The sequence below is a fragment of the Caretta caretta genome, chromosome 1, assembly GCF_965140235.1.
Source record: "Caretta caretta isolate rCarCar2 chromosome 1, rCarCar1.hap1, whole genome shotgun sequence".
Classification (NCBI taxonomy): domain Eukaryota; kingdom Metazoa; phylum Chordata; order Testudines; family Cheloniidae; genus Caretta; species Caretta caretta.
Window position 1 is genome coordinate 266,187,672 of NC_134206.1, and position 27,936 is coordinate 266,215,607.

The following is a 27,936-nucleotide window of genomic DNA, read 5'->3' on the forward strand; positions in this document are numbered from 1 at the left end:
TGCAAGTGAACAGTTTATTTTAAGAAAAAGATTAAATACAGAATACTGTGAGTTTCATGCAGGCATTTTCAGCTGGAGCCATCGTGTTAAAATGCAGGTCAACATTCAGTTTACATTTGCATGTAACCTCGACCTGTCCTACCCCAACCACTTAGAGCTGGAGGCTCCGCAGCTGCCAAAACAGGTCATCTTAGGGTGTCGGTTCTTCAGTACAGCCGTTGTTCCTGTAGCTGAACAGGTTCCTATCTGCAGTGATTTGCTGTTTGTAAAAAAGTTTTGGTCCAGGTAATTCGCCTTCTTCTCTTCCACGTAGTTTGTTCCTCTACGGTTAACACTGGATTTCATAACACATCTGGTTCTTTCCTATCAGTGCTGCTCAGTTTAAGGTTTCTGAGCAAGTAAGGTTGTTAATTTGATCTTCCCATCCATTGAAGCAGTGAGGCAGGTCCCACAATCCATGGCTGTGCACCAGTCCACGGTGACTACTGGGGCCCTGTGTCCTCCTAGGGAGAGGCAGCTCTCCAGGATCTTCTCGTCACTGTTCAGCTGAAACGGGTTGGGAAGACAGATCACAAGAACTTATTAAAGCAGGTTTCTTCCCAGAAGCAGCTTGCTCAACTGAGAATCTAAAGCCTGACATAACCTAGGTGCCCCAATAGGCACATGTCCTTCAGTTGTGTCAGGGACAAGTTTGGGCTTTAGGTAGATATGTGGAGGAGGGAAATGGTAATTTTTCTTCCTTAAAGTACTTTAAAAAGGCACCCAGTAGAAGGAAATTCATACTAGATCCAGCAATAGCGTGCACAGAGTACATCAGGTAGAGCAAAGGGGCAAAATTAGGCAGCAAAATGCAACTTTGGTTGTGATTTTGGCACTAAGCTATCCTGAGCCTGTAGAAGTCTATCCCATCCAACACATATCGGATTCTTCCTAGGCATTTACAGAAAGGAAAACTGCTTCAAATGGGGCTTTTGTAACAAAACAATCTACCTGCTGTGCACCACTGTTAAGTGTGTATGCACCCACAAAAAAAAAATTCAGACTTACCAGTGAGCCCAGCCTGTGCTACAAGTTGGTGGTGGCCATTTACTGGCTCAAAGTACTAACGGATTCTTGCAAAAGGCTGCAATTTCAGCCTTTGGATAAGGAAGCTTGTTTGTGTCAGTTCCAACAACCCCCCATTGTTTTTCATACCCTTACCTTGTAGATGATGCCCCCAGTGGAGGAACAGGTCAGCATGTAGTTTCCCTCAGAGTCAAAAGCAAAAAGCCTTCCTCGCGGGACCTGGACTTGCTTATATCCACTGTATCCTGAGAGCACAAAGGGGCCCGTGGCATCCATGGGAAGGGCATACTCAGACACTTTTGAGCCACTTTTGTGAATATTCCACTGAATAAACTAGGACAGCAAAAGAGGGGATAAAAGTTTCCAGTGAAATAGATTCATGGTAGAGGTATCACAGAGTTCAGTACTATTCATAGAGTTTAAGACTAGAAGGAAGCATTATGATCTAATCTGATCTGCATAACGCAGCCCATAGAATCTGACCCAGTCAGCCCTTTATCATGCCTTTAATTTTTGGCTGAGCTGGAGCAGATCTTGTAAAATGACACCCAAGTGATGGGGAATCCAGCCCATCCCTAGGGTAAGTTGTTCCAATAGGTAATTGCCATCACTGGAAACTGCCTCGCCCCTTGGGCCGTGCTACCACAACAGAGATCCATGCAGGTGCTCTAAGTGGAGCCCTCCATCATACAACAGAGGGAGCTGCTGGCAGGGTGCTCTCTGCAGAGGGTCCCTGGCTCTAGAACTCGCTCCGCATTGGTCAGGCAGCCCTGCAGTGCGTCTGCCTTCAGGGCATGTTACAAGGTTTACCTTGATGAAGGCTCTTGGGCAGGGGAATGCTGCTTCAGGCATGAGTTTGAGGCATGAATCATAGAATATCAGGGTTGGAAGGGACCTCAGGAGGTCATCTAGTCCAACCCCCTGCTCGAAGCAGGACCAATCCCCAACTAAATCATCCCAGCAAGGGCTTTGTCAAGCCTGACCTTAAACTTCTAGGGAAGGAGATTCCACCACCTCCCTAGGTAACGTATTCCAGTGTTTCACCACCCTCCTAGTGAAAAGGTTTTTCCTAATATTCAACCTAAACCCCCCCCACTACAACTTGAGACCATTACTCCTTGTTCTGTCATCTGCTACCACTGAGAACAGCCTAGATCAATCCTCTTTGGAACCCCCTTTCAGGCAGTTGAAAGCAGCTATCAAATCCCCCCTCATTCTTCTCTTCCGCAGACTAAACAATCCCAGATCCCTCAGCCTCTTCTCGTAAGTCATGTGTTCCAGTCCCCTAATCATTTTTGTTGCCCTCCACTGGACGTTTTCCAATTTTTCCACAAATTGGTCGATTTTCTCTTTGTTTTAGGTTAAACTAGCCATTGCTGTTATATGGTCCAGGCTGTTGCTGGCCTCTATTTATGGTTATTAGTGGCTTTAAATAATGATTGGACACACTCAGTTTATGATGGCACCTTAGGCCTGGGCAGCAAATATCTTTAGTCTCATAAATCCAAATACAGCGACTAAGCCACTTCCCAGCTTGGGATCTCCCCTGAGTTAGCCATCCCAAGAACCACCTGACTTGCTTGGATATTTAACATATACACTGGAAGGAAGATGGGGTTTGGTTGGCTGTCTTAGCAGCACAGCAACAAGCATCAGCACTTGTCCATCTTTGACCCAATCTCAATTAAAGGAGTATTCCAAGGGGTGGGCAGAGGGGGGATAGGAGCTCTCCACGCTGGGGAAGACATTCAGGTTTAGTGTAGGAAGATACTGAAATCCAATTTTAAGCTCCTTGGAGCAAGGACTGTGTTATACCTCTTTACAGCGCCTGGCACACTGCATGCATTCAATACACAGTGGAATGAACAACTCTTCACCCACCTCTTCTCTTCAGTTGATCAACCACTTCCTCCTCAGACCACTCATCACTACTTCCTTATTACAATACTTGCTTCACAGCACTTGCACCCACCAGGAACTGCTCCCAGTGTGCATCAGAGGTAAGTGTTCCCCCCCCCCTTGAACCACCTTCTCCCATGTGGACTGGCCTGCCTGCCAAGAGAGGGAAACAGCCCCAGGGATGGAATTGTCAATGCACAATAAAAGAGCCCATCCACTCTAGCTGTGCAGGAAGGAACAGCACGCAGTGCAAAGACAACACAGCTGATGAACAGGGAGAACATGTCACTACCACACCTGTGTAGGATCTCGCTACCTTCTCCTCGCCGTGAGGTCACGCAGAGCCTACCTTCCCATCTTCTCCTATGCTGTAAACTGTGTTTTCATCATAGCTGAATTCGACAGAGTAGACCTCCCCGTCATGCGCTGTCCAGCTCAGAGCACACTCATGCTGCTGCATATCTGAGGGGAGAGCAATCCCTGAACAGTCACTATGCACAGAGATGGGAAACAGAGAAAGGGCTCTTAAAACTGAAGGCACGGTGTCTTGTGCCTTCCCTCCACACAGCATGCAGTCCCCCATTCTCCAGCCATGCCAATTTCCCTTCCACCCACCCCAGCCCAAGGATCCCTCACATGTATTGTTCTTCTATTATCCCAAAAGGCCCTGTATCCAAGCCCACTTCCTCTGGCTTTATAGGGCTGTACACCCATTCCTCAGAGCATCACCAGATGAGATAAGAGGCTGCCAATGGTAGCCCAATGGCTTCTCTAGGCAATCCCCTGTCCAGCAGTACAACACGCCAGGACAGACCAACCCAGAGTGTGTTATTTAGGAAAACAGGATAGCATTTTTCCCGGCAATCTTCTTATGCGGGAAGACACTAGGTTCTATCACAGAACGTAGTGGTCTTAAATGCCTCCCTTCAGCTAGAGGAAGGTTCTTCCCTGTAGCGTGGAGGGGAAGTGGAACATGAGGAAAGGTAGAACTACCTCTTGTGGAGGGGTAAGGCGCAATGAGGAAAGCTGTGGCGAAGGCTGCAGCCTACTGTAACAGCCTACCTGCCTGTCTACACAAATTTGTCACTAGAGCAAAGACACTTGAGAGCATCAAATGCAATTTTGCCTTCCTTTTTAACCTCCAAACTCATTTGGACAGGGAAGGAAGATTGTGCATGCCGACGGCCTGACGTGGAGCCACACTGAGCCAGAGAACAAGTGACCTCCCTCAGAGAGGCCACAGTGCGTTCAGAAGACGATGGCACTCAGTCCTTTTAAACGGTCATTTCCGTCATTCTAGGATCCTCACTTCTGCCTAGCACGAGTGACTGATGGTCTCTCAGCACATCAGTCTGAAGGCTTAGCTAGGCAAGTGCAAGTCCAATGCTGACAGAGGAGAGAACACTGAGCAGGGTGCGGGGCTTCCACACACACAGGTATGGGCTAAAGCATACAGAGAGAATGAGCTGGAAACAGCCGACGGGAAGGGGAGAGAACAGCTCGCTGGCAGTACTCATCTTTGGACCAGATGGTCATGAACTGATGCCTTACTCCAGAGCCTTCCAAGGGAAGCAGTGGGAGCAAAAGGCCTATCCGGCTTCAAGATTAAACTCGATTAAGTTTATGGAGGACATGGTATGATGGGATAACATGATTTTGGCAATTAATTGATCTTTAACTATTCATGGTAAATAGGCCCGATGGGATGTTAGATGGGGTGGGATCTGAGTTTCTACAGAGAATTCTTTCCTGGGTATCTGGCTGGTGAATCTTGCCCACATGCTCAGGGTTCAGCTGATCGCCATATTTGGGGTCAGGAAGAAATTTTCCTCCAGGGCAGATTGGAAGAGGCCCTGGGGGTTTTTCGCCTTCCTTTGTAGCATGGGGCACGGGTCACTTGCTGGAGGATTCTCTGCACCTTGAAGTCTTTAAACCATGATTTGAGGACCTCAATAGCTCAGACATAGGTGAGAGGTTTATTGTAGGAGTGAGTGGGTGGGTAAGATTCTGTGGCCTGCATTGTGCAGGAGGTCAGACTAGATGATCATAATGGTCCCTTCTGACCTTAATATCTATGAGCCTGGGCTCACACCAATGTGATTTTGGTGCTGTGTTAGGGGTAATTGCACTGCTTGAAGTGCCACTCGCCAGATGAGAGGTTAAGCTGAGCTTCCACCTGTTCTTGGGGGCCGGAGGGGAAGGAGAAGAATTCTATGACATTTCAACGAGCATCCAACTTTCCCCACTAAAAACTGGTTCCAATAAATCATGCTTGCCCCGAGGAATAGCTCCCAGACTAGGGGCTGCCATCTCTGCCTTTAGTCACGGCACTACCCATGTGTACCTCATTGCGCTGAGGAGCACTCTGGGGACAGTTCAGCTAGAAAAAGCGAAACAGGACCCAAGTTGTCATCTGAGACCCCCGCTTACCAAAGAGACGAATTATTCCATCCGCTGCTCCAGTGACCAACAGGTTGCCGTTGTGGTTAAAGGCTGTGCAGTTTGTGGCAATGGGCTCAGGTTCAAGAGAAAACTGGAGCTAAAAGGTAAAGTCACCATTAGTGGATTTCACTCTGTGCTTATGTCCTTACAAACCTCTTCCATGGGGCAGATACCACCAAGGTATCCAGTTTGTTTAGCCAGACTTCAGACTGACAGCCCTCCCTCCACAACCTGGAATCCCACCCCCTCACTTTCACCCTACCTACGCACCCTATGACCACCTCTAACTGCACCCCTGGATGGTAGCTGCATTTCGTCAGGATGTGTTAGTTGACAGAATCAACTGTTCAGCTTGGCTGAGTCAGAGCTTTCTTGGTCATGGCTCCAAGACTACAGAACCAACTTCTGCCAATTATTAGACAGAGTCTGAGCATAGTCTGCTCAGACTGGTCATAGGGACAGGATGACAGGGCCCATGACTCCCCTTTGAGTCTTACCCTTCCATATAAAAAGCTAGGAAGCAAAGAAGCCAGGAGAGCTATATCCCCTCTGGGAGGCTTTCCCTTACACAAATATGTCAATAAATGCACCCAGATGCTACAGGCACTTTAGAAATAAAAGGAATAATGCATTGTATGTTGATCCCTTTACGTTCAGCCTGACGACTAACATGACCGGCCAAGGCTGTGGCACTGAGCGTTCATAATACTGTGACAGGTTTCAGAGGAACAGCCGTGTTAGTCTGTATTCGCAAAAAGAAAAGGAGTACTTGTGGCACCTTAGAGACTAACCAATTTATTTGAGCATGAGCTTTCGTGAGCAACAGCTCACTTCATCAATACTGTGGTTTGCTCAGCTACCTCAGCATCAGTGCTAAGTGGAAAATGTGAACCTTGAACGTGTCCCTCACGTGCTAACCAGGCAGCACAGGGGGTGGCAGGAGCAACCTGGCTCTGCTAAAAATACCTCAGATTGGGACAACAGAGGCTGGAGAAAGCAACATTCAACCATGTAAGCCCTCGCAAGGGCTAGGGAAGAGAAGAAAACAAGGGGCTGGGGTATTCTGAAGGAACCCTCAAAAATAAGCCTGGTTAGTTACTCAGTTGTGGTTTTATTTGGGAAGTGGAGGAGAGTGAGATTGCTAATTAAAGAGGGGGCTAGGAGAAAAAATGCTTCCTTGTTCTTAGTGAGAAGATTCAAGGAGTGAAGACACGAGACAATACCTGCTGCTTCATGGTTTTAGTGTCCCACAGAAGCAGCTTCCCTGGAACTTGGTTCATGCCTCTCCCTCCAATATCAGAGGCTGTGAGGTCCAGCTGGCTGATCAGGCTTGGTGCTGCAGCGGAACAAACAAAGGAAGCGCCACCTGGGCTGCACGCAAGTGAGAGGATCCTGAAATACACAGCACCCACAGTCAACTTAGTCCCTCTGGATAAGAAACCCACAGAGGGAGCCCAAAGTGGGCACCATTCCTAGCTCTCCCCCTCACCCAGGTAGAAATCCCCCCCAGACAGGCTGCTTTGGCAAGGCCTTCAGAGCAGCAGCAGCTGGCGGCCATGCAGGATTAGGACCTACGTGTTTCATGACAACCTGACATGGTAACCACACCACATCCCCAACCCAAGACAATTCTTGCTGCTAGCAAAAACAGTCTGTGCTGAGGGGGTTTGGTGCTGCTAGCCAGAATGCACACACATTAACATGTCTTCAACAGCATCTGCTCACTCACTGGAGGAGGGGGTTATTTCCGTGTTGGGATAGAACTTGATATTGTGCATAAAGAACATAATTTAGAGTGCTGTGCATTAGTCATGGCAGAATACGGTGGCCACCAGAGTTAGTACTAGTTAAAGGTAATTCATAATGGACTAATTAAAAGTCGCACAAAAGATGCCAGACTTCTCAATGTAGGGATATTAAAGCCCACTAACGCACTTTGGATTACAATAAGTGTCCTGCTTGTCTGCTGCTAGACTAGACCACATGCAGAGTTGATTTGTCACTTCAGTGATATGTCCATCTTCCCGGCAAACATCTATATGATGGCTCTGAGACTTAGTAAGCATCCTGAAAAAACTCTACAGAGGACTAGAAGCAGGTTGCTATCAAGAAGTAGTGTGCAATGAAACAATTCCTGTTACACAAGGCAGTTGTTTCACACAGGACCAGACAGAGACTGCCTTCGGAAATAGGGGCTGGGTAACAGAGTCTTATGAATGCAGAAGAAACTTTGAAAGCACATCTACTCTTCAACAGACAGAGGAATGCAAAGAGCTTTTCAGGATTACCTGGGCATGTCTTCATCAATGTTAATTTCACAGAGATTCTTCTTGGCTTCGGTGTCATAGAGACGAACTGTCCCAACCCCGCTGCCCAGCAACAGCTTGAAACCAAGCATGAGGGAAAGAAATGGAAAGTAAGGAACTGAGGATGATGGCTCTGCCCCCAAACCACTACACCACATGGGAAATCTTCTCTTGAGAACACTCACTTCTGACTACATATCAATCAGAAAGTTTCCTATCCCCTTGTGGATATCCACAGGAGACTGGCTATATTCCAAGGGAGTTTACTCTTAGAAAGCCCCTAAAGCATGGTGTTAGTGAGAGGGGTAAGTTTGTGGCCACTTTGGAAACAGGACTAGGTTAGGACCCTGGGGAGGAACAAGTCATCTTCCAGAAGCAGGATATACACTGCAGGAGTATGGGGAGGAAGAAATGGTGTCAGATTAAGAGTAGAGATCTGGCGTAGAGCAAAAACGGTCATGGAGCCTACAGAATGACGGGGGAGAGCTAGGGAGACAGGGATGCCTCCTTCTTGGGGGAGAGCTAGGGAAGCAGGGATGCCTCCTTTTGTTCAGGGGAAGGAGAAATATAAATTTAAATGGGCCAAGTATATACACATCAGCAATATTAATGCATCTGTCCCTGCTTTTATTAAGAAAAAACAATAATTCGGCTTTGGATTTTCATCTTCTCATGCTGCTGAATCCCACTGGATGTGAACCCATTACTTTTAAAAATCCTCAGGCCACAATTATCAGTTGGGGAACAAGCAGTAGAGACTTCTAAGCAAGAAAGATTACATTTGCATGAAATGTCTCAGTAAGAACAAGGGAAGTAAAACACCCAAACAGCAGAACTAGCTTTAATTGGACAGCATTTCAGGCGGAGCAGCAAGACATTAGAAACTCCTTAATATGAACAACCTTTCCCGTCACAGGACTATTTCCCTCCCACTTTGCCCACCTGGGATGATGTAAAATCCTATTATTGTGTCCCATAGGATTACAGACAATGAAAGTTACTCAGGTGAATGGACTACACAGAAATTAAGCCTTGTCCTATTATCCAGTAGGATACGGAGTAGTGCTCTTCACTTCCACAGGGCTGGTCTTCTGAAAGTCTCAAGCCACTTAATCAAAATTAAATAAGCTTTAGTGTCCCCGTGAGAAAGCTGTTATCCACCCAACTCTGGAAAGGGGATAACTGAATTGGCCAAGGCCACACAGCAAGTCAGGAAACAGGAGCCAGCACCCCAACTTCCAGTCCTTTGGTCCACCTACTAAAGCAGGCAGCACTGAATTTCTGCTGAGTTGTTCCAGATATACTCCCACTCTCTCCTCTGTTTCAGCTCTTCATCCCCTAAATTTACAACTCCCTTCCATTGTCATAGATTCCAAGACCAGAAGGGGCATTTGTGATCATCTCCTCTGACCTCTTGTAGAACTCAGGCCAGAGAACTGCCCCAAAATAATTCCTAGAGCAGATCTTTTAGGAGAACATCCAATCTGGATTTAAAAAGTGCCAATGATGGAGAATTCACCTTGGTAAATTCTTCCAATGGTTAAATTACTCTCAGCATTAAAAATGTACACCATACTTCCAGTCTGAATAGTTTCATATTATACCTTTCACTACTACATTGAAGAGCCCATTATTAAATATTTTTTCCCCATGATTACAGTCCATAAGTACCTACAAGTTACCCTTTAACCTTCTCTTTGAGTCTATTTTGCTTAACAAAGAGCACAATCCGTCACTATAAGGCATGTTTTCTAAGACACTAATCAGTCTCGTGGCTCTTCTCTGAGCCCTCTCCAATTTATCAACATCCTTCTTGAATCGTCGGCACCAGAACGGGACACAACATTCCAGCTGTGGTTACACCAGTGCCAGATACAGAGGTAAAACAACATCTTTAGTCCTACTTGAGATTCCCGTTTATGCATTCCAGAATCGCATTAGCCCTTTTGGTCACCGTGTTACACTCGGAGCTCACGTTCAACTGAATATACCACAACCCCCAAATCTTTTTCAGAGTCCCTGCTTCCAAGGACAGAGTCCCCCATCCTGTAAGTATGGCCTACATTCTTTGTTCCTACATGTATATGTTGACATGTGATATTATCCTGACTTTATTTGAAGTTCAGCAGAACATGCCCATGGATGCATAACCCCTATTTGCTAGGCATCAGTAGCAACTCCGTAGTATACAAGCAGATGTGCTACTTACCAGCCTGTCCCGTTTGGTTGCCCATTCTAAAGAGAGCAGTGGAGATTTGGAAACAGACGAAGCTTTGGTCTGCATCATGGGATTAAAAGACCACACCTTGATGACCCCGTCTACGTCCAAGCTGGCCACCCTCCGCCCAGAGCAATCCACCCTGTGCACAGAAGAAAACATCAACGAGTATTCTCCCTCTTACACTCATGGTTAGAAACGTCTCCCTCTAAACATAGTTCAACAGTCTTCCTTTGCTAGAGCGACATGCAGCCATTTAGCTGACGGTGCTGAGATATCAGGTGCAGTACAAGAATCTGAACAGAATTTCAAAGCGTGATGCCCTTTAGGGACACCCTCCCGCTTTCCCATGGATTTCATTCTCCTGTACATCACCGGCATTCCCCCCGGAGCAAAGGCACTCACACTATGCCGGCCACCTTGAAATGCTACCTTGGGAGTAGCTCCTATACCCCCTTCCCAAGGAGATAATAATCCTATCCCACCTCCACTGCATGAAAAGTGTCCCCACTACCTGCAGTGCATGATGGAGGAGTGGTGCTCTCCGTATTCTTCCTGGCTCAGGACAATGAACGGCTGCTCCTGTCTGACACCTCCAGCGTCTGTGCTGAACGCGGAAGCTTTGGTGAGGGTTTCCGATGGCTCAATATGCAGCTCAGGTGAGGGTTCTGCCTCAGTAGCACCAGTCTCCGGCTTTTTCTCAACACTCGGCCCCTAAAGCAAGGGAAGAACCCTATAGAAAGTACAGCCAGGCAGCAGTCCTGGGCTAAGAGACTCACATCCATCCTGACAAACTAGAGAACTGAAGAGCTGCGCTACCAGAGGCACAGTTGCTGGTCAGGGGCTAAAATCCTTTTGCAATAACTAGAAGGTTCTTTTGGAGGGAACAGCATTATTACAGTCACAGCATGTGCCTCGGGCGCCTTTCCACAACTGCCCTTGGGAAAAAGAGCATATCGCATGGCGTGCGCCAGGGAGCTTTTATAAAAAAGGTTGGAGTTCTAGTTTTAACCTGATCTTTTTCTAATGAAAGCCTGTCAAAGTGGCAGATTAACCAGACAACTCTGTGAAGGTTTTAAACACCAATGCAGATACGTCACGTCGTGTTCCTCTTCACGCCCAGTTCTGCCTGGCTCAATTTTTATTAGTTATCCAGATCATTGTTATATTTGGATTTATTATTGTATGCAGGCTCTAATCAAGATTGCAGCCCCATGGTGGCAATACATGGGCACAATACAAACACTTAAAGCCAAAGAGCCTATAATCTAAGATGACAAGATAGAGAGAGGGTAGGAGAAATATTATGCCCATTTTACAGATAGGGAACGGAAGCATGGCAATTAAACAATACACCTATATTCACACAGGAAATCTGTGGCAGTCAGGAACTAAACAAAGGTATCCAGAGTCCCACAAGGTCATCCCTCCTCTTATGACAAGAGATGGAAAGCAGCAGAGCTGGAGATCCCTGGAGACAGCATCTTGTTACAGCATTATCTGGAGAGGTCAAGTTATTCAAAAGCATAACTGGGGATTTTTTTTTTTTGTTTGCATTTATACTATTGGCCTGCTTTGAGCAACAGGAGAGAATCAAATCCCATCTGCAGTCACGTGATTGCAAAGAGCTTGTGAAACAGAAGCCTCAGAACGTCACCCTTGTTCACGTCACTTAGCGTGGAAGGGAACACTGCTGAACGCCTGTGGAAAAAAACACAGCATAACCTTTCCTCTTTACCCACATGCATCAAGAACACATTACCCCTGAAGCAACCAGCTTCCTGAGAGCTGAACAAAACCAGGGAAAATAGGAAGGCCAGAGAAAACTTGGTGAGAAGCCTGGAGCGGTGCACTGAATACTACAAGGGTCACATTGTGGTCTGGATGACCTGGCAGTGCCACCTCACCCAATGAAGAGCCACCTGGAAGGATTGATAAGCACTGCTGTCCCTACCACATCCTCATAAGGGCCCTCAAGCCCGGGTCTCTGAGATAAGCAATACAAGCTGCTGCTGTCCTGTCTCTTTTACAGTAGGGTTTGCACCAACAACACAGGGCTGTTTTATGTGGCACTACTGACCTACAGGTTTTCTAAAGCCTAAAACGTAGCTTTTCACGGGGTGGCTCCTGTTCTGCAACCTGCCTACCCACAGCAAATCCACTCTTCTGTAAAAGACATGTTGCTAACTCTTACAGGTGAGGCCTCAAGCCTCTGCATTTCTTCCCAGGAAAACCTGTCAAACTGTTCTCCACAGCCCAGGCTGTTACAGTGAAGAATGAGTGGTCACTGGAATAAGAGCTGCTAGCTTCTCTGGGACAGCACCACTTTTTAAAGATAGGGATTTTAATTCTGGCTGACAGCTGGTCGCCAGCTTGTACTGAGGCTTGTCTCTAGGTATCATTGCTGATCAAGTGAGATCAGAACTAAACATCATGCATTTGAAGATGCACAGCTGGGGCCCACTGAAGATGGTGAGGAGGGAGACAGGAGAGAACTCTTCTGACTCCTGCTTTACACCCAGATCCCCCCTCTATTCTGCTAGAAATCTGCAGAAATACTCTATGAATGGGAAAAGAGTAACCGGTTAGCTAGAATAACTGACCTTTCATGTAGCCAAGAGGCGTTAGAATATCAGGCTGGGGATTTTACAAAAAAAGTGCATCTGCCTTATTAAGCTCTACTGCGCGGTACAACAGTACAATGCCAAGACCACCTGTGATATCGCCAAATACCTGGGAAGCTACTTTCGATAACAGCTCCTTTCTTTCCTTCCCATGATCCTGCAGACGCCTCTGACGCTGCAGTACTGAGCTAGGCTCGCTTGCTGTAAGCCCAGTGAAGTGACTCTTTACATCCTTGCAGCCTATTGCCACCTCCTTTCCTTTGGTGCTCTGGAAGGCAAAGAGAAGATCTGTAAAACCTGAGCCCTGTTAATGCCCTGTGCCAGACCTTTGAATAAAAAGCAAAATGGGAGGCGAGATACCAGCTGCTCTCAGACCAATGCAGCACTAGAATGATGGCCACTCAGTCCCGGGATCCAGACGAGAACAAGATGGTAGATTGCAGGAGGGGGGTTTTCCAGGTTCAAGGATAAGCCAATAGCAGAGGTGGCGCAGGTTAGCTCCTTGGCCATTCAAGCATCATCTTACAATGAACCCACTGAAGAATTACCTGATGGTTTGACGGTTCTTTCTTCCCTAACAACATCCCACCAGCCTGCGTTGGGGAGACTCCAGTTGTCAGAGCTGCTCTAGAAGGGCCCTTCTTACCCTGAGAGAGCAGAGAGGATAGGAAGCCCCCTCGGGATTGAAGAGAGTGTGCGGTGCTCCTCTGGCTGCGTGTCATATCACTGGTTTAAAAAAATAAAAATAAGACACCTGAAAGGGGTGTAACCAGAGCACCAACCTGGACAGATCTAATAACCGAGGAGTGGGGAGTACACTGCTTCTAGTTTCCAAAATACAGAGATTCATTCCCGCGGGCTGATCCATCCTGTGGTAAAATCAGGTTTTAAAAACAAAACAAAAAGCCTCACCATGTCAACATTCTCAGCCCATGGGAATTCATTCAGAATTCAGCCAACAAACTAAAGCTGCCTTTCAAAGACCCTGGGAGGCACTGGGCCCATGTCAGGCTTTCACTGAAGTGTTTTCAGGTCTGGGGGGAACCTTTAAGAAGATTCCAAATCAGGTACTTAAGAGAGACTCTTGGAAACACTAAAGCTCAAGTTCTCAGAAGTGCCCACTAATCTTGGATTCCCAATGTGAGATGTCAGTGGGCCTTCCCAGCAGTGCTGAGCACCCCAATTCCAACTGACTTCACCAGCACTTACTGATGTTCAGCAGTTCTGAAATGCAGGCCTCAAATCGGGCACCAAACAATTAGTGAAGTTTAGGCCTCTGTGTTCCAAATCATCTCCACTCCCATACACCCCCCTTGCCAGAGAGACAGCATGAAAAAAGAGGAAGCCCAAGATGCTAGCTGCTGTACCACTTCCCAGTGTCTGACTTCAAGAACCTGTACCCACTGCAGTGTTTATAGTTAATGACACAATATTTCCATTCCAGCCACTTCAACTCATTCAGCTTGCAGGCTGCAATTTCCAAGCTTGGTCTCAACCCAAAGCCTGTATATTTGTTCTAAAGGAAAGAGTGACTGAAATCACTTTAGTCATTTGAGTTGCGCAGATAAGAAAAGCCACGGATGCTGTCAGTTTTTCCTCATACAGATACACAAAAGCGACATTGGGAAAATATTTTTCTTTTTTGCCCCTTTCTTTTCCTCAAATACAGCTGAACTTTAAAACTTTCCTTGTGGCTCAGTACTCAATGCATCAATCCCTGGATAAAATTCTATGGCTTGTGTTATGCAGGATGACAGACTATAGGATCATAATGGTCTCCTATTCTGCCCTCAAAATCTATTAATTTGATAAGCTCAAAAATGAAGCTCTAAGCAGTTGAACGCTCCTTTTCTGTGCATGCACTCAAAACTACACAGCTTTGTTTAGATCACTGCCAGCAGCATTAGAGACTCGCTCAACTCTGCAGTGCCTCAACTCAAATAAAATAGACGCAGGGAAAGTCCAAGTCCCAGTAAAATTAATAAATAGCTCTCGTTGCCAAATTTATGTTCCTAGAATAATCTTGTAAGATGTAGACATGCAAACTAAATTCAAGTTTGAAGACTAGGCCTCACAAAAAATAAGAGTTTAATTCAATACACGTCAGCCAGCTAGACAATCTTGCATCATCACTTGCATAGCCATAATCTCCACTATGGCTTACTGGTTTCAGACTGGGCAACAGGCACACACTTTAAAATAGTGTTTCTGGAGCCAGCTCATTGGTCTGGTGGTTCTGAGTGCCACTCTGCAGGGCGGAAGAGAGCCTTTTGCTCATGTTAGCAAGTGCTGCGAGAACTGTAAGGCAGCGAGGTAACCCCGCTGCAGCAGGGAAGTGTCTTAAGAACAGCCACACTGGGTCACACTAAAGGTCCATATAGCCCAGTATCCCGTCTTCCAACTGTGGCCAATGCCAGGTGCTTCAGAGGAAATGAGCAGAACAGGTAATCATCAAGTGATCCAACCTCTGAAGCCCATTCTCAGCTTCCGGCAACAGAGGCTAGGGACACCATCCCTGCCTATCCTGGCTATTAGCCATTGATGGACCTATCCTCAATGAACTTATCTAGTTCTTTTTTGAATCCTGTTATACTCTTGGCATTCACAACATCCTCTGGCAAGGAGTTCCACAGGTTGACTGTGAGTTGTGTGAAGAAATACTTCCTTTTGTTTGTTTTAAACTTGCTGCCTATTAATTTCATTGGGTCACCCCTAGTTCTTGCGTTATGAGAAGCAGAAAAGAACACTACTTCTTGCTCAACAGCAACCCGAGTCACGTAGGAACAGCATTTATAGGCAGGTGCCAAAGGGTGTCCCCAGCTAGTAAGATAGATAGATGTGAGGCAGGAACTCCACCCCTCAGAGACTACAGTCATGGTCCAAAACAGCATAGTATCACTGAGGTAAGATGTGGTTTTGGACCACGACTATAGAAAAGTCATTATTTAAGGGCAGAATGGCTGCTGGCGTGGGAATGTCAGAGCTCTGACAGGGACACAGGATAATGGGCCCCCACCAAAAGGGAAGAACAGGAGAGACAATCCATGGCGTCACACAATTCATTTCTGCGAGATGAAATCCTACCCAAGTGGGATTCTATAAGAAATTTCATCACTTCACATGCTAGGTGCAGAAAGGAGGGAAAGGGCTCTCATCACAGCACAAAAGTTTAAGAGGCTGTCATCCCCTGTAGCTGCCTGACCCTACCGAGACACTCACAGCTCACTGTCCCCAAGTCGATCCATGTTGGACACGTAAGCAGGCAGTTTGTGGTGGACAACTGACTCCTCCTCCTCCTGCTGCTGCTCCTCTTTCTTCATTCGGCAGGTCTCAGCCTGCAAGGCAAAGAGCTACAACAAGGGAACAGAGTTAGTTGAGGTTTCACTTGATTCCCCTCCATGTCAATGACAAGCGACACCACCACCATGTGCCATTTCTTAGCCCAGCAGCACTAGTCCAACAACTCTAGTAGGTTGTGGAAAAAAGCGGAGTTGCTCTGCCTGGCTCAATGTTGAATACTTATTCAGAGCAGCAGAGAACAATCAATGGTTTGTGCACATGAAATCACTGCCTGCTAAAACCCCTCACTTTTCTCCACAAGCAGCTGTTCTAGTGTTGCTTTCTCCTCTGCCAGCAAGAGCTATGAAAGCAAACTAGCTCGAGCGAGTCAGTACTTCATGAGGCTTCTGGTTTTTCAGGTAGAAGAGGGACATAGATAAGATTCATATTTAATTTCTCACCTATTAGTAACATCCTAAGTGACTGAAAATTAAGGGACTTTAAGAGTCTAGTTTTCTTATCATACTGTTCACTTATTGTACTTCACTCAACCTGGACAGTGAAACCACAATGATCCAGATTCACTTCTTACTCCCCACAGATTTCAAAGGAAAGCTGCCATTTATTCACAAAATGCAAATTAATTCTTAAAAAAAAAATTTAAGATGTTTCACAGGTAGCTGTCCCCTTTCTAATTTGAACTAATATCCCGAGCCAGAAAGAAGAAGAAAAAGAAGGGGAAGAAAAAAAAAAAGTATTGTTTTACCAAGTACAGTTTAAAAGTTGACACTACATTCTACAAACAAAGCCAAGTAACATGGCAAGGATAAAAGACAGCTTCAGTTTGGCTGACAAAAGTAGTGCATGATAGTATGAATTTTTAGATATCAAATTGGAAAAACACCTCTGTTACTCCCTACACATGCACTAGCCATCTTCACAGATTCCTTACAGCAAAGGTTTTCAGCCCTCGCACTTTGCATAGACACAGGTCTTCCTGTCCCCAGTAACGGCAGATAAACAGCATGTCAAAAACTACGTTTGGCATCCTTCGGAATCTTAGGACAGGCAAACAATACAGTAGATCAGCTTCCAGTAAAACAGGATATGCATTTCAGGAAGTGGAACATCTGATCATAAAGCTTTTGTGAGGAAGAGGGTAAAGTTTGGAGCTTAAACTCCTAGACTATGTTCCTTTAAAAACTAATTTTAAATTTAGCATATTTGGGGAACTAGACTACACTAAAATCTTGCAACACAAGAAAGGTTTAACTTAAGGTGTGATTTTAAACCAATGTAGTTGAACTGGTGCAAAAAGGCTATGTGGACACTTATTTCAGTTTTCCTTAAATTGACTGGGAACAGGTTTAAGCCAACCCAAAATAAGACATTCTTAAGCCAAAATAATAGTACTCACGTAAGTGCTTGCAATGGTTTAACAGAACTAATTTTTTTAAAAAATAAAACTGGTGAAACTTTCTCAGATAGACAAAGACTGAATAAATCTTTTGAAAGCCAGAATCTTGTCAACAAGAAGCAAAGTTAAACAGAAGCGACGGTAGAACAAAAGCAACAAGAGTCCATTAACCAAACCCCAAAATAATACATTCAAGTGTCTGATTTTGGCATCCTATTTATACAATACACACACACACACACCCCTCTGACCTTTTGACGCAAAATATCATTTTCTTCCTGTATGAAAGCGCTCCTCTGACATTCGGCATCAAAGTTCAAGATTGCTGGGACAGGTAAGGAAGGTTAAAGAGAAACCCAAAACAGCATTTGCACATCCTATTTAGCTAAGACATTTCCACATAAGTTAATGCACAGAACTCGTCCGGGTTTTGCCTTATAGGCAAGTGGTAGACAGACCAAGTCCGACTAGTCCTTGGAGCAAGCATGGATAGTTAGGGGCATGGGTAAAATCATGGATTTATTCAACTACATCTACTCTGTACTTCCGCAATACCCTCCGTCTGGGGATCTGTAAGTGTTTTTACAACCACTAAAGAATTAATCTCACAACATTTATGCAAGGTAGTAGTATTATTATTCCCATTTTTTGATGGGAAACAGAGAGCCACTGAGGTTAAGTGACTTTCACTGGCTCAAACAAGTGTATGACAGAGCTAGAAGCAGAAGCCAGCTCTCCCGACTTCCAACTCTGGCACAAGGCAAACCTTCCCATCGCTCTATGAAGGCGGACTGGGACTGTAGCTTGTGAACTGTTTACACCTTCTCCCCCCATGATGCTTAGCTTTTCCAGACAATATAGTGAGGCTCTGCCTAGACCAAGATCCAATAGGCATTTCTAGTTTCGTTATGGGCAAAGACCAACTCTTTGCACATCTATTCATTTGTTCAAGGTCTTAATCCCATGCACACAGGCCCTAACAACTTGTAGGAGTTTCAGTGGTCTCTTTCCAGACTTCAGAGTAGCAGCCGTGTTAGTCTGTATTCGCAAAAAGAAAAGGAGGACTTGTGGCACCTTAGAGACTAACCTAGAGAGCTACAGCTTATGCTCAAATAAATTGGTTAGTCTCTAAGGTGCCACTAGTCCTCCTTTTTTTCTTTCCAGACTGAGGCTGTCTCCTGGAACAGTTTAAAGAGCTGTTTTCCAAAACCAAAGATTGTCTTGATTTAAATGTGGATGTTTGCTTGGAATAATCTTAAAATGATGGCCAAGAGTAATTTCTAATAGAACCCCTCAGTCCTGCAGCCTCTTCTCCATCTCCCCCCCCCGAACTGTTATGCAAAGAGACACACTGCTAATATACAAATTGGAAGGTCACTTACAAGAACAAGCATGTAACATCTAAACTAGGGGTTCTCAAACTGGGGGTCAGGACCCCTCAGGGGGTCATGAGGTTATTACACATTGGGGGTCGTGAGCTGTCAACCTCCACCCCAAATCCCGCTTTGCCTCCAGCATTTGTAATGGTGTTAAATGTATAAAAAAAGTGTTTTTAATTTATAAGGAGGGGTGTCGCACTCAGAGGCTTGCTGTGTGAAAGGGGTCACCAGTACAAAAGTTTGAGAACCACTGATCCAAACTATCATTTTTTTCTTCTGTATAAAACTGCCCTCAGCCTGATGACATGACACAGTTTTCTTCACACTGGAAAAGGAGTGGATGGAACTGCCAAAAAAACCCAAAGCCACATGAGCACAGGGTTGTACATCCTCCCAATGAGCCATCATGAATCACCTTGCAGCAATTCGAGCCTCTGCTGGTCCAGAAAATGAGGGAAAGGGCTCGAGAACAGGCCTGCATCTCACAGTAGTTCGGTGGTCACTACACCCCAGCCACTAACACTGGGCTAACCTCAGCCCTGACTAAGTGGGAGTTACTTATGCGAGGGCCAAGTTTGGCCCTGCAAGTATAACACTAGTCTTCAATATAAAATAATTGATAGTTCATTAAACAAAATGATCTCTCCAACATCCATGGATGATCACCAAAGATCTGGATTATTGATTTGGATTAGCCTCCACTCTTAGCAACGGTCTTAAGGCAGCATTTAAAGTATTCTATGCCATTAGATTCTTGGCAGTGTTGCTGTAATAAGCAGAACATCACTTTTACTCACTTGAGGGGGTATGAAACAGCTACAGAACAGCAAATATTATTCTGAAGCTAAAAGGATATGCATGCACTGAAATAAGACGCTAAGAAAGTTGTGCAGAGACACAATGAATGTGTCTGCCCACTGTCGTGAGAAATATGTGGCAAAGGCAGGGTTTGAATCTGGGGTGGGGAGGAAGGGCAGAACAAACCAATCCTTCCACTCCACTTGGTTCTGGAGTTGTGAGGCCTGCTTGAGAAAGAACTCCTGTGCCTTGTCATTCCGGTTTGTCTGAAACATATGAAGCAGAATGTGACTTGAGTTTTACCTCTTCCTAGTACAAGAAATCCAAAATATAGTTACCCTGAGCTCAGAACAGAGAGCAAAACCATATACCCAGTCGTATCATCAAAGGGACCAGTGGAAAAGCAACTCAAATTAACACAAAACAAAATGGAAATTATCATGTCTAAAGAATCCCAAATCCATACACTAAAAAAATGCACTGAATCAGATCTCCTTTGTCACAATCACTAAGGTCTTGCCTACGAATGGTTGGGTTTACACCCATTTAAATTAAATTGATTTGAGTTAAACCAGTGCAGCTTGTGTGTTTAGACAAGGTCTAATGGCTTAAGCCCCTAGGGCAAGGAAGGGCATGCCCCGAGTTACTCAATACCTATACCTACAATTGATGGAACCCAAAGAGAATCTCATCCAGTTCTCTTTCACCAGAAGGATGGTGCCAGAACATGTGTCCAGAACAGGGGATTGGAATGGGGGAGAACAGGTCTTCCAAAGACTTTGTTGATGGTTCTGACATCCCCCCCGCAAACCATCCATTTAGCCTACTGACAAGGCTCCTCATGCACAAGTGATGTAAAGTTCCTGGTGTTGTCAGACAGAGTCATAGGGGAAGTGTCACTTGTAACTTAAATCACGAAAAAAGCACCCAGATACTATAGTGATGAGTGCCACAGAGATGCTTGTAATAAATAAAACTCACCCTTCTACACATTGACTCTGTCTTATTACTGACCTCACTCAACCCCTCCACAACTAGAGCCAAAACACCAGGGCCTCCGAGTTATCGGGCCAAATATGGTAATTACTCATTTTATTTGAATGAACACCATTTAAGCAGAATCTTAAGAACAAATGGACTAATATATACCTGAACAGTGTAGATGAGGTAGTAGCGGAATAAACTGGTTTTCAGCTTGTTCACCGTAGGCCGGTACACATCCTCCAAACGACTGAAAAGGCGCCGGTCAAGATAATTCCAGTAATCCCGAAGGGCAGCCAGATCATAACTCTGAACAAACTGCTGCAGCTGTTCCACTATTTTATCCACCTGATGAAGGAAATGGGGAACCAAAAAAGTTCGCTTGTTTGTTTCAGTCATGTGACAGTTCCACTTACACAAGAAGAGATACACAGCTTGATGCTTGAGGTTTAACCACAAAAGTACAGTTGGAATCAAAGAATTTTTTGCATTAGCTATTTAAGTCAGTAAATAGATAAATGTTTTCAATTCTATAGTAACATTCTCCCATCTACAGTATCTTTCAATTGCAGAACAGCTAAAAGTGATACTGCCAATCTTTCGGTCAAAGTTCACATTTTGTAAACACATGCTTTTATAAAACCTATGGCCATCAGAAATGTTTCCACACTTTTTAAAATTGCATTGATAATGTTTTTAAACAAAAATATTCTCCTATAGTTTGAAATACAAATACAAAAACCTGAAAATGAAACTAACTTCATTTATCCAAGATAAGAACAATGCAAAAAGCGAACAAAGAGCATCGTATCAAGTAAACTATATTTTTAACCTTTCACTTTTAAATCACCTACCACAAAGGTTTCCAAGCTTTGGGGCATGCCCCCTGTGGGGGCGCGGAGGAACATTCAGGGGGCTCGGCGGGAGCACCACCCAGCCCCGCTCTGTTCCCAGCCTGGGCCCCTAGCCCTGATCTCACCTCTGCTTCCAGCCTCAGATAGATTGCATTACTAGTAAGGGGTGGGGTGCAACAGAAGAAGTTTGGGGATCACTGACTTAGCATATTAGGAACATAGGCATAGAAGCTCATTTGTTTACAACATAGGAGCCTTATGTTGACAGTCCCTTTTAAATTGCTTCTGACACGGACATTGAATGGTGTGGAACAATGATGTAAGACCAGGATTTCAGTGTGCTAATTTCTGATGGCCAACATGAGCCTAAAAAAAAAAAAAAAAAAAAAGATTCTATGCTGGTTACAAAAACACAATAACTGAAACTGCTTAAACTCTTGTTTACTTTTCACCATCAGATATTATCACTTTACTTTTTGCACTTTTTTTAGCTGCTGGACAGTGACACTTCAATCACAATCAGTTACTTGCTGGTCCTTATGCTTGGATTTCACCTACTGCAGGAGGTTTTCATTTTATTCAATAACTTTATTATACATGGCTATACAGTTGGTTGCAGAGAAAGTTGGTCATCTATAAAAATATCTAGATTTAGGGCCTAGAACAAGGTTGCAGTATGACTTATGCCTCGGGCAAACAAAGATAGACACTCACTGGCATTCACAGAAACTGAGCATGTTTAGTCCTGTGGATCACAGGGAGACTGTATCCAATACTGTGTTCAGAGATGATAAGTTCTGTATAATTCTACATAAGTATCTATCTTGTCTATCTAAAATGCTTAAAGGTTCCAAACTGTACATATAAAATAATAATAATTTGTTAAAACTTCAGGAACAAGAATGGCTTAAGTCAAAGTTGTTGATTCTCCTCCAGATCTTTCTGCCCATCTCGATTACATAGCAGGGTTGCAATAGCAGGGGGCTGGACTCAATGACCAGGAGGTCCCTTCCAATCCTATGTCCCTTGTCATATTAGTACCATCTCCAACCACAGCTCACTCTGAAGCTATGAGTTAGCTAGCAGTCAGCTCATAAACAGATGATAAATGTATTACCTGCATGCAAATCAAATTATCTAGATTACGAAGCATTTATTGGGAACCACAATACAAGGATCATAATCATAACAACTGCATTTCTATAGCACCTTTCACAGAAGAATATTGCACTCTGCAAAGGGTTAGTGCACTACAATATAGGCAGACATCTATAGCTTTCTAGGAAACTTGGCTCCTATCTCCCAGACAAGGCTTTGGCCATAGCAATCCATAAATCTGACACTTCCAGTCTAGATTATTATAACGTACTGTGTCCGGGAACGAATGTCAACAATGAAGAGGCCACACCATGGACAAAAAGTGCCTGCCCACCTCCTCAGTGAGACAGAGCACCACTAGCTTGTCAGCTTCAGACTCTGATCCCTCCACTGGCTCCCAATTCACTCCTGTTGCAGTTCAAAGCCTTGGTCTTTAAGGCCCTAAAAAGGTCAGGACCTAGGTACATAAGCAACCATACTTCCACCTGTGACCTGCTAAAAGTGTCCTCTCTCTGGAACAACAGAGTTTACAAAACCCCAGCTGAAACACACGGTAGCTGGAGATAAAGTGTTCTCAGAAGAGAGGAATAAGCTATAGGAATAAGCTTCCAAAGGAAGTCAGACTAATCTAGAATCCAGTGACCTTCAGGATACACTGCAAGACCCTCCTCTTTAAGGAGACTAGAGAGACAGGGTGGGTAATGTAACATCTGTTATTGGACCAACTTCTGTTGGTGAGAGGGCTTGCCTACACTTACAGCGCTGCAGCTGGGCCTCTGTAGTGCTTAGTGAAGAGGCTACCTCTGCCAGTGGGAGAGTTTCTCCCATCGGCGCAGGAACTCCACCTCCCCAGAGTAGCTAGGGTGATAGGAGAAGTCCGATATAGCGCTGGCTACACCAGGGTTAGGTTGGTATAAATATGTCACTTAGTGTGGATTTTCCAAGCTCTGAGTGGCGCAGTTATACCAACATAATTTTCTAGCCTAGACCAAACCAGACAAAAGCTTTTGAGCTTACATAGAGTTCTTCTTCAGGTCTGGGAAACATACTCAGGCCATGTCTGCACTAGCAATCGGTACACTGTACCGATGCTGCTGTAAGATCTCCCATGTAGCCGTTCTATGCCAACGGGACAGAGCTCTCCCATCGACATAATTAAGTCACCCCCAACAAGTGGCAATAGCTATGTTGGCAGGAGAGCGTCTCCCGCTGACATAGCATGTCCACACCGGCACTTTTGTTGGTGTAACTTAGGTCGTTCAGAGGAGTGTTTTTTTCAACCCCCCGAGCGAAATAAGTTATAGAGACAAAAGTGCTGGTGTGGATGTAGTCTTAGGCCTTATCTACACTGCCACTTTACAGCGCTGCAACTTTCTCACTCAAGTTTCAGCACTGTAAAGTGGCAGTGTAGACAGCGCACCGACGCTGGAAGCTGGGCTCCCCGCGCTAGTAGCTACTCCCCTCGTGGAGGTGAGTTTTTTTACAGGGCCAGGAGAGCTCTCTCCCAGCACTGGTGCCGCGACTACACAGGCAAGTTAAAGCGCTGCCGCAGCGTTGCTCGTGAAGACATACCCTTAGAGTGCCACTGCTAAATACGTAGCTGGAACAGAATTCAGCATAAATAATTAACACGTATTTCAAGGTGAACGGTTTCAGAGTAAGCAGCCGTGTTAGTCTATATCCATAAAAAGAAAAGCAGTACCTGTGGCACCTTAGAGACTAACAAATTTATCTGAGCATAAGCTTTCGTGAGCTACAGCTCACTTCATCGGATGCATGCAGTGGAAAATACAGTGGGGAGATTTTATACACACAGAGAACATGAAACAATGGGTGTTACCATATAGATTGTAACAAGAGCGATCAGGAAAGGTGAGCTATTACCAGCAGGAGGGGGCGGGGGGGGGAGGGAGAACCTTTTGGAGTGATAATCAAGGTGGCCCATTTCCAGCACTTTATAAGAACAGTAGGAGGGGAAATAAACAAGAGGAAATAGTTTTACTTTGTGTAATGACACATCCACTCCCAGTCTTTATTCAAGCCTAAGTTAATTGTATCCAGTTTGCAAATTGATGACATCTTCATCATCTGGACCCATGGAAAAGAAGCCCTTGAGGAATTCCACCATGATTTCAACAATTTCCATCCCACCATCAACCTCAGCCTGGACCAGTCCACACAAGAGATCCACTTCCTGGACACTACAGTGCTAATAAGCGATGGTCACATAAACACCCCCTATATTGGAAACCTACTGACCGCTATGCCTACCTACATGCCTCCAGCTTTCACCCAGACCACACCACATGATCCATTGTCTACAGCCAAGCTTTACGATACAACCGCATTTGCTTCAATCCCTCAGACAGAGATAAACACCTACAAGATCTCTATCAAGCATTCTTACAACTACAATACCCACCTGCTGAAGTGAAGAAACACACTGATAGAGCCAGAAGAGTACCCAGAAGTTACCTACTACAGGACAGGCCCAACAAAGAAAATAACAGAACACCACTAGCCATCACCTTCAGCCCCCAACTAAAACCTCTCCAACGCATCATCAAGGATCTACAACCTATCCTGAAGGATGACCCATCACTTTCACAGATCTTGGGAGACAGGCCAGTCCTTGCTTACAGACAGCCCCCCAACCTGAAGCAAATACTCTCCAGACACCATACACCAAAAACACTAACCCAGGAACCTATCCTTGCAACAAAGCCCATTGCCAACTGTGTCCACATATCTATTCAGGGGACACCATCATAGGGCCTAATCACATCAGCCACACTATGAGAGGCTCGTTCACCTGCACATCTACCAATGTGATATATGCCATCATGTGCCAGCAATGCCCCTCTGCCATGTACAGTGGTCAAACTGGACAGTCTCTATGTAAAAGAATAAATGAACACAAATCAAACATCAAGAATTATAACATTCAAAAACCAGTCGGAGAACACTTCAATCTCTTTGGTCACTCGATTACAGACCTCAAAGTGGCAATTCTTCAACAAAAAAACTTCAAAAACAGACTCCAATGAGAGACTGCTGAATTGGAATTAATTTGCAAACTGGATACAATTAACTTAGGCTTGAATAAAGACTGGGAGTAGATGTGTCATTACACAAAGTAAAACTATTTTCCCTTGTTTATTTCCCCCCTTACTGTTCTTGTAAAGTGCTGGAAATGGCCCACCTTGATTATCACTCCAAAGGTTCCCCCTCCTGCTGGTAATAACTCACCTTTTCTGATCACTAATTACAATCTGTATGTATGTTACACCCATTGTTTCATGTTCTCTGTGTATATAAAATCTTCCTACTATATTTTCCACTGTATACATCCAATGAAGTGAGATGTAGCTCACGAAAGCTTATGCTCTAATAAATTTGTTAGTCTCTAAGGTGCCACAAGTCCTCCTTTTCTTTATTCAAGGTGAAGTGGCCCGTTAACACCCCTTCAGTCACCGCTCTTTCAGGAAGCATTTCCACTAAAATCAGCATCATGATAAAAGATGTTACTCCCCAAGCCTTTGGCTACACTTGCACGTTATACCGCAATAAAGCCTCCCAGAGCGCTCTACCTTACTCCCCGTCCACACTGTGCCTGGCAAGGCACGTAGAGCGCTCTGACTCCCTTTCTTTCTTTTCTTTCTTTCTTGCTTTCAGTGAGTGAGTGAGTGAGAGAGGCGGGGGAGGGACGGGGGTTTGTACTTACAAGACAGCTCGCTGACACACTCTCAGCACTCTCTGTCACACTCCAACCTCCCCACCCACCCCCCCCCGCATTTGACAAGCACGTTGCAGCCACTTGAATACTGGGATAGCTGCCCATAATGCATCGCTCCCAATGCAGTTGCAAATGCTGTAAATGTAGCCAGGACAGTGCACTGGCAGCTGTCAGTGTGGACAGACTGCAGCGCTTTCCCTACTCAGCTGTACGAAGGCGGGTTTCACTCACAGCGCTGTACATCTGTGAGTGTAGCCAAGGCCTAAGCAGAGCCTCTACCAGGGAGCGAAGAAGAGTAGAAGACTCCACAAAGTCCATTAGGGATCTCATTGTGCTGATTTATTCATCTCTAGCATCTCAGGGAAGTACTCAGGCACTGCAGTGATAGATGCTAAAAAACTCTAAAATAGATAATGATCTCCCAACACCAAATTCCCCAAGCGCCACAATCCCACAGCAGCAGCAAACTGCCATGGGGTATGGCCTACCCCTTACTCATGTAACCCACCTTGTGGTAGGCCACAAGGACCACCCATGCCCTCACTCGCATTCCCTGATGCCCTGACAAACCCACACCTTGCACCCATTACCGAGGGTACATGGCTAAGTCATTGTTATTTATTACAAAGCATTCAACCTCACACCAAACCGAGAGGGTCAGGCATAGGGCACGCTGGGTGTCCCAGATTCAGGAGCGAGGGTCTCAAAAGGCTTGCTCACGTCCCCCTCCCCACCGCCCGCACACTGTACCCCTGCCCCCAGGCGCCAGCCCCATTCCCTCCTTCCCATCTGCTCCCCGCCGGCGCCCCCAGCCCCCGCCCAGGCGGCCTCACCCGGAAGCCCTTCTCCTTGTCCGCCTTGATCTCCGCATCCAGCTGCTTCAAGGCGCCGGTGAAGCCGCGGAACAGCAGATACTCCCGCACCAGCTCGTCCGTGCGCTCGGCCGCCGCCGCCATCAGGCCCCTGAGCCGCCCAGGCAGCCGGCTCACGGCGCAGAGGAACCAGCCCAGGCTGCGGCGAGCCGGCGGCGCCGGACTCCACGGCCCGGCCCGGCCCCGCCCCTCCGCGGCTAGCCCCGCCCCCTCGCTTCGCCCCGCCCCCTCCCATTCAAGTTCCGCCCACCCATTTCTCCTCCTCTCACATGCCGCCTTCTCCCTGAGGATCCTGGCGGGAGGGGCTGGTGGCTGAGCGAAAAGCTGGCACGGGGCGACAGGGTGTGTCACCTGATAACTGCCCTGTTCAGTTCTTTCCCACTGAAACATCTGGCCCCAGCCGCTGTGAGATGACAGGATACTCGGCTGGAGGGACCATTGGTCTCTGACCCAGTCTGGCCAGTCTTATATACAGCCCCAAGGGGTAGTTCCATGGGGCCAAAGAGCAAAATCAATAATTTATGCTTAGAAACTTGACATCCTTCATTAGTAAGGCTACATTTTAGTCATGGCTATTTTTCGTAAAAGTTATGGATAGATCACAGACAGTAAACAAAAATTCAGGGCTCATGACCTGTCCATGACTTTTACTATATACCCTAACTAAACCTTTGGCCAGGGGGGCGTAGGTGCTCTGTGGGGGGGGGGGGGCGGTTCGGGGGCACCATGAGTGCTGGGAGCGTTGGCCCAAGACCCCTGCTGGTGCTGGAGGGAGTGTGCAGGCAGCGGGGGGCGGCCCAGGATCCCTGCTGGTAGTGGGGAGGGGAGGGTTGGCGGGGCTGGCAGACTCCCTACCAGGTTCCCATCGACATGTCCCTGCAGCTCCAAGGGGGAGGGGCAGCCAGGAGGGCTCTGCACGCTGCTTCCGCCAAAAGCACCAGCTCCGCAGCTCCCATTGGCCAGGAACC

At 45.9% G+C, this 27,936-nt stretch overlaps 1 protein-coding gene across 3 annotated transcripts; it reads right to left on the reverse strand.

Moving 5' to 3' along the window:
• On the reverse strand, positions 1-27,155 carry WDR91 (WD repeat domain 91). 3 transcript variants are annotated; one of them, XM_048835413.2, is made up of 15 exons: positions 26,930-27,155; positions 20,577-20,756; positions 19,486-19,693; positions 17,502-17,584; positions 15,774-15,904; positions 13,103-13,280; positions 12,664-12,822; positions 10,445-10,644; positions 9,922-10,072; positions 7,695-7,789; positions 6,630-6,798; positions 5,395-5,503; positions 3,314-3,426; positions 1,201-1,398; positions 1-546 (listed from the first exon to the last, which is right to left on the reverse strand). In XM_048835413.2, exons 1-15 carry the CDS (start codon positions 27,050-27,052, stop codon positions 382-384), a joined length of 2,262 nt encoding a protein of 753 aa, XP_048691370.2. In that variant the 5' UTR covers positions 27,053-27,155; the 3' UTR covers positions 1-381. The 3 variants fall into 3 exon arrangements, 2 of the variants coding, with proteins under 2 accessions (XP_048691370.2, XP_048691371.1); XR_007354535.2 differs by lacking the exon at positions 1-546 and having other exon boundaries at positions 1,261-1,398; positions 3,314-3,455; XM_048835414.2 differs by lacking the exons at positions 17,502-17,584; positions 19,486-19,693.
• Positions 27,156-27,936: the final 781 nt, after the last annotated feature.

What these genes read in the sequence shown, in the direction of transcription:
- WDR91 (XM_048835413.2), bottom strand. Translation starts at nt 27,052, where the DNA reads ATGGCGGCGGCGGCCGAGCGCACGGACGAGCTGGTGCGGGAGTATCTG. An exon ending in ACCTCATCTACACTGTTCAG is followed by an intron (nt 19,694 to 20,576) that starts GTATATATTAGT and finishes CATATGTTTCAG; the next exon opens with ACAAACCGGAATGACAAGGC. An exon ending in AAGAACCGTCAAACCATCAG is followed by an intron (nt 12,823 to 13,102) that starts GTAATTCTTCAG and finishes TTTGCCTTCCAG; the next exon opens with AGCACCAAAGGAAAGGAGGT.